We start from the raw sequence: 7,053 nt of genomic DNA, 5'->3' as shown, positions 1-7,053 counted from the left end.
CATCGGAGTTTTATTGAGAAGTCAACTATACAATAGTTGATCTCATGTATTATTAAAGAGTATTGTAAAAGAGAAATAACTTTACATTTTACACTTGTTTATTTATATCTTCTTTTCTAAGATAACTTAAATTAATTCTTAATAAACTTCATTATTCGTGTATTTACATGAACTTTATTTTAATTATTATTTTCATATTAAAAAAAAATCCATTTCAGTAAGGCAATGTCTATAAAAATATGAATTTAAAATTCCTCTTGTCTTTACTTCTAAAAAATCGTTCATTTTCTTTATTAATTATTATTGCATAATAAAAATGTAACAGGTTTATAGTGTTAAAACTTGATTTGATTAACATTTTCCAACATTTTTAAATTGATTCAAACGCAAACCCTTAAATATCTCGATATATGAAAAAATTGTATATTACGACCCAGTTTGGTATGATCAAATATCACGATTAATGAAGATGTCTGTATCAAAACTTAGAACAAACATTATTTTTATTTATATATATAAAAATATTTCAGATTCTTCATTCTCAGAAAAGGATAAATTCATATTGATGACCGATGCCTCTGTGAAAATAGACTTTGAACAAATCGGCGATAAGTATGAGCTTTTTTTTTAAATTAATTCCTAATTACAAAATTAATAATAATATTTTTTTTTATATTAGAGATGATAGCGTAAATATTAAAACGCTTTTCTACGGCGAAGCATCGGTTCATCGCGTTGCCTTGTGGGTTTACATATTGTCCATTGCTCTTGGTCTTCTGCTGCTGCTTTTAATCATTTTCGGTCTGACGAAGTGCGGGTTCTTCAATCGCAAAAAGAAAATGGAGCTCGAGGAACTGAAGAAAGCCGAGGTATGTTATAATTTTGAGATTCCATGTAGAATCTTAATCATCATAATCTAAACTTTAACATGTTGAACATTGTAGAAAAGTATTTTAAATTTTATTTTTAAATATTCATTTAACATTGATATTAATAACTAACAAAAATCTATTCATATATCTCAGAATGATTAAAAAAACAACATTCCAGATTTAATACAACGTATTTTAATGCTGATCTTATGCTGAACGAGTGTGTTCAGTATTCAAACTGAAAATATTCAATTGTAATATACATATGTTGAGTTGAATAAAATGAAGAGAAAAACTGTCCAATCTATTAAAAGTTGAAATTTTAAGATCGACTTTAAAGTTTCAGAGCTATAAGACTTTTACTCCAATATACGAAACTAATATTTACTATTTAACTATTGATCTTTGATCACAAAGTCTAGATTTAGTAATTTTTTGTTTCAATGACGTTAAGGTTTTTATTAAAATTCAACTATTTTCTGTATGTAGTACAATATTATGGTTGAAACAATAATACCCAATATTTTATGTTACGTAAATTCAACGTTTTTATATCTTATGGTTTATTTAAACTATCACTTCAACATTTCTGCAAATTATTTTAGAATAACAATACCGGAAGTTTTTTTTTTATATGAAAATAATTAGTTCATTATATTTGTTGTTTTTTATATTTTGGATGTTAATATTAATTAATTATAACTATCAAATCTAGTAGTTGCCATAAAACAAATGCGAATACTACGAGAATTGCAAACACTTGCAACATAAGTTATTGTTGCCATGGAGATGCTTGTCATAAAACAAGTACTAATACTACAAGAATTGCATAATAAGCATAGAGATACAGTTATAAAAATTAAATATGGAGAAAAGCACGACTGAACAACGTTTGAAATTAATCAAATTTTATCTACAAAATGAACGCTAACGCAAAGAGAGTTTGTTAATAAACAAAATATCCAATTTCCGGAGACGAAAAACCTAAAAATAATCCACCAACGTGGGCTGTGCACTTTTGGGACACCCTATATATACTAGTAACTACATTGTACGAGCAATACAATACTGTTGTCATGACAATGTACATCCGTCAAACTTGGTTACTTGGCAAGTATCCGTTCATCAGAGATATCCGTCAAATACGATTAATATGAATGTCATTTGTCAGATAAAGACAATATTGTATTTTTTTTTCGAAAACTTATTTCGGTCGCACGTCATTATTTTTTTGTGCGATAAGGAGAAAGCAGAAGGCGGCGTCCTCAGTCTCTAATGCAGGTTTAATTCTTTAATTGCCCTATTGTAAATCAATATGACGTTGATCCGAAATTGCCGACCCGACTCATAAATGCCTCAACGATAACGTTCTCACTTACAAAGATCACAATCCTCGTTAATGTATTACATGTTTTTTATATATAAGGATATTAATTGTTAATAAATAACCGAGCGCCGATAAATATTTAGCAGTCTTAGTATTGGAGGAAACGCTTTAATCCGTTTCGCAAACAAACAAATCCTTATCTAGTACGGTTACGAAATACACAAAAAAAAAATCGACTCAACAAACAATGTTAAATGTTGTCCGTTTCGTAAGTTTCTGATAGCTAAATGTATAAGTTAACTTGATACTTGTATTTAAAACAACATTTCAGATTATTTTGTTACTTTGTTGTTTGTGATTTTCTTTTATTTTTTCATTTCCATCGATTATTCTTTAAATCTTAGTTTTTATGTAGAATTCACATGAACATATTATGAGTAATTATTGTAACAGAATTTGTATGTTATGAAAAATAGTATAGAGTTTTGCAATGTTTTTGAATGTTAATATTGGAATAGAAGTTGCATCGTCTGGTAGATATTTTAACTCTCATTTAATGATTATTGTGGATATATCCAATAAATATATTTCATTATAAAAAAAAAATACATTTTATAGAAACAAAATTCGAAATCAAATGCAGTCTACATCTTACATAATAACAAAGTATTCTAGCTTTGCATAAAATGCTGTTTAATAAATGAATTTTTATATGAAAATAATTAGTTCATTATATTTGTTGTTTTTTATAACAAACAATGTTAAATGTTGTCCGTTTCGTAAGTTTCTGATAGCTAAATGTATAAGTTAACTTGATACTTGTCTTTAAACCAACATTTCAGATTATTTTGTTACTTTGTTTCGTACCTTTGTTGTTTGTGATTTTCTTTTATTTTTTTCATTTCCATCGATTATTCCTTAAATCTTAGTTTTTATGTAGAATTCACATGAAAATATTATGAGTAATTATTGTAAACAGAATTTGTATGTTATGAAAAATAGTATAGAGTTTTGCAATGTTTTTGAATGTTAATATTGGAATAGAAATTGCATCGTCTGGTAGATATTTTATCTCTCATTTAATGATTATTGTGGATATATCCAATAAATATATTTCATTATAAAAAAAATACATTTTACAGAAACAAAATTCGAAATCAAATGCAGTCTACATCTTATATAACAACAAAGTATTCTAGCTTTGCATAAAATGCTGATTAATAAATGAATTTTCATTAAAAGTCTGGAAAAGAATTGCTTATGAATAAAAGTTTTTGGAAAATTACTTAAAAACAGATAACTTTGAAAAACAAATATGAATTTTACTCAAACATGTGAATTAATAAGATTTAAGAAAATATGCTATTAATTATTATTCACAAAAAAGAAGAGATAAAATGCTTTCCAGAAATTAAATATATATAGAGTGACGCAAGAATGTATGAAATTGTGATCTTTTTTTTTGGGAAGGTCGGTTTGCTTGCAAATGATGGAATAATAAAAATAATAGATAAGATGTTCTTATTTGTGTGGATTTGTGGAGAAAAAAATGTATAATTAAAAAGAATGTGCGCGCGTTTTTTAAGTGGGAGTGTGCGAAATATATATAAAAAAAAGCGTATAAATAACCTCGTAACCAGAAGGAAGTAATTTAAAAGTTTGTTGTTTTTTTTTTGTCGTGAAGTTAAAAATACAATGAGTAAACTAATAACGGAGATCCGACCTCAAACGAGGGAGATCATCGAGAAACATTTGGAAGGTCTTTCGTACAGTGAAATTGAGATAGATGTTGAGAAGGGGAGCGCCAAAGGGGATAACTATTTGGGGATAATAACGAAAGCGACTGTGAAGGCAAAGAGCAAGGAGGGTGTGAAACGCACTTTCCATTGGATTATCAAGAACGCTTCGGATAACGAAGAATTTCGCCTTCTGATGCACATCAAGAATCTGTTCACCAGAGAGATATACATTTATCAGAGTGTTTTCCCCGAGTTCTTTAAGCTGCAAGATGAATTGAACATTAAGGATCGGTTCGAGAATGTCCCGCACGTGCACACCATCTTCGACGGGGTACCGGAGACGATCATCATGGAGGATTTGAAGGAGCAGGGTTACGTAATGCTGAACAGACGCAAACCTCTGGATTATGATCACTGCATGATGGCGCTTAAAGAGTACGCCAAGTTTCATGCGCTCTCCTTCGCTTTGAAGCATAAAAGACCCGGCGTTTTCAAGCAGTTATCTGATAATTTACATGAGAACTTCTTCTCGGTCATGGGCGTCGAAGGGATGAACATCAACATGGCCAATTTAAACGATAAGGTCTTCAAGGCGATGAAACCGGAGGACGAAGAGGCGCTCGATAAATTCAAGAAGTACTCGGAGAACGCGTTCGGTATGGCCGTCGATCAGATCCAGGCGGAATCTGCAGGAGAATACGCCGTGGTCACGCACGGCGACAGCTGGGTGAACAACATCCTCTATAAATACGACGATAAGAGTCAACCGGAGGTGCCCACGAGTCTCTCCATCATAGATTTCCAGATGTCCAGGCTCGGCTCTCCGGCTTTGGATCTGATCTACTTCATATTCACGTGCACATCGAAGGAACTGCGCGATTCGCATCTGCAGGAAATGCTGCAGGTCTACCACAAATCTTTGACTGATTTCCTCAGACAGTTCTCGCTGGACACGGAGAAGGTCTATCCCTACTCGATCCTTCAAGATCACATGCGTCAGTTTTCTGCTTACGGATTGATGATGACCATAATGGTCACGCATCTGATGATGAGCGAAGGCGACGAGACGCCGGATCTCGAGAACGCCGATCTCACCGATCACGCGGGATTCGAATCTTCTTTTATCTACGAATCCAAGAACGAGGCGCTCTTCGGCGAAAGGATACGTGACGTCGTCATCGATATGGCAGCACAAAACTATATTTAATGTATATAATACCTTAATTATTACCTAACTAATTAATAGATGTGATTTTCACTTTCACTTTCAAAGCCCTATTCATTTGTTTTATTGTTTCAGGTGGTTGAGGAATTTGAAACCAACGCAGAGTGTAGGACTTCTACAATTATAGATGATTCTCCTGAGGATGTCTAAACTTTAACATAATTATTTTTTTTTTATAATAATGTTACATAACTTACTATATTTTAATAATATATTTAAATCATTCATCACGTTAGAGTATAAGTTAGATAATTGACCATTCAAGATGAATGAAATGAAAATTTGTATTTATTTAAAAGTGTAATTAAATAAATTTGCTTTATATTTCATAGTTTTTATCAATTATTTTCTTTTTGCTTATTTGAACAAAAACGATTTATAGATGGCGAACTCGGATTCCTTGTCACTTGGATACATATGATGAGGTAACCCTCTTCCACTTCCAATATGTTATATGTCTCGCTCTGTCGCGCCACTGGTAAAAGTGTCAAAGGTACGTCATTAATGAATATAGTCATAAAGTATATGTGAAGTGTATTCATTCATTAAGTATTTAAGTGTCCTTTTCTTTATTTTTCTTTTTACCATATTCATAAGGCTGATGATAGATAGCTTTAATAATAATAAATTTAAAAAAAAAATTATCTTATATTGGTTTTATCAAAATGATCAGTGACAAAACAAACGTCCAAATAAGTTTATTTTATTTAAAATAAAATAAATTATATATAATTCATATTCTTTTTTTTTTCGTATTGTTGCTTTACCTTGATAAAAATCAATAATACACGCGGACACGGATACCACGCAACGTCGGTTCTTCAAAGCAGAAATCAAATGAATGCGGGTAGTCCCCACCCAAAACAGGACCGTATTATCCACTAAACGCAACCCTGAGACAATAAATGTATGAGGCAATATAATTGTTTCTTTTTTTTTGCAGAAAAATATAGCATACGAGGAATTTAATCAACGAAATTAAGCAGAAAAACTTAAGTTTATAGCTCTTTCGTCCAAATTAGAGGAAATGTATAAAAAAAATAAAATAATAATCAATGAAATAATATAGATTTTGATCAAAGTTTTCAATAATACAGCATAAATAACTATTTAAAATAGAAGAAATCTGTTACTTGTAGAATATTGACAAACGCATGATACAAATATACATGAGTCTAATTCTCATGAAAATATAATTACTATAACATTAGAACAAAATTACTTTATTCAAAATTTTCTAAATCGAAAGCTTCTTTTCCTCTCCACACTTCTTAGGTATATTTGAAGTTGTTAATATGCAACTATAACTACAGATCGGCGAAAATATTAGAAATATTTCGCGAACCAATTTACAATTAAGATGAAATTCAAATCCAGTAATCAGTAGTCAGTAATTAGTAAATTAAATCAATAATTTTATAACATGGTTTGAAGAACACTGGTATAGAGTAAACATAAAAAGAAAACAAGTTGGTTAAATGACTTTTGGTATAATGAATTTAATTACACTACACTATATTTCGCTTCGAGAGAAACGGGCATTAACGCCGTCACCCTTTCATTAAAATTTACAGAGAAACAATAAAGTTATTCATATAGTTTTTATGTAATTAAAAATAAAACATTAAGCACATATGTTTTGTATGCAATCAAACTATTTCTATTTAATTTAAATATGCGAATTCTAGATTCCATTGATTCTCTCGTTGTTCTATCATGCTTGTCCTTAAGTGAGTTTTAATTAATTTTAATTTAGAAATATTTCTTTTTACTCTTACAAAGAAAGTTTGTAAAGTAGTTAAATATATATATGTTTCGGTTACATTTTGATTGGTTTTAGAGATTCTTCCTAAACAAAGTTACATTTTACTAAATATAAAACATTAAGCA

The 7,053-nt window shown here is 30.1% G+C and overlaps 1 protein-coding gene across 1 annotated transcript; it reads left to right on the top strand.

Moving 5' to 3' along the window:
- Window positions 1-3,662: 3,662 nt before the first annotated feature.
- Window positions 3,663-5,412, top strand: LOC108556296. Its single transcript, XM_017912343.1, has 2 exons — window positions 3,663-5,146; window positions 5,239-5,412. Exon 1 carries the CDS (start codon window positions 3,895-3,897, stop codon window positions 5,143-5,145), a length of 1,251 nt encoding a protein of 416 aa, XP_017767832.1. The 5' UTR covers window positions 3,663-3,894; the 3' UTR covers window position 5,146; window positions 5,239-5,412.
- The last annotated feature ends 1,641 nt before the right edge of the window (window positions 5,413-7,053 follow it).

This window comes from Nicrophorus vespilloides, unplaced genomic scaffold (assembly GCF_001412225.1).
Source record: "Nicrophorus vespilloides isolate i.1.1-1 unplaced genomic scaffold, Nicve_v1.0, whole genome shotgun sequence".
Lineage (NCBI taxonomy): Eukaryota > Metazoa > Arthropoda > Insecta > Coleoptera > Silphidae > Nicrophorus > Nicrophorus vespilloides.
The sequence above is the reverse complement of the archived record's forward strand: the minus strand, read 5'-3'. Positions and strand labels throughout refer to the sequence as shown.

Coding starts and splice junctions, on each gene's coding strand:
- LOC108556296 (XM_017912343.1), top strand. CDS start 3,895: ATGAGTAAACTAATAACGGAGATCCGACCTCAAACGAGGGAGATCATC.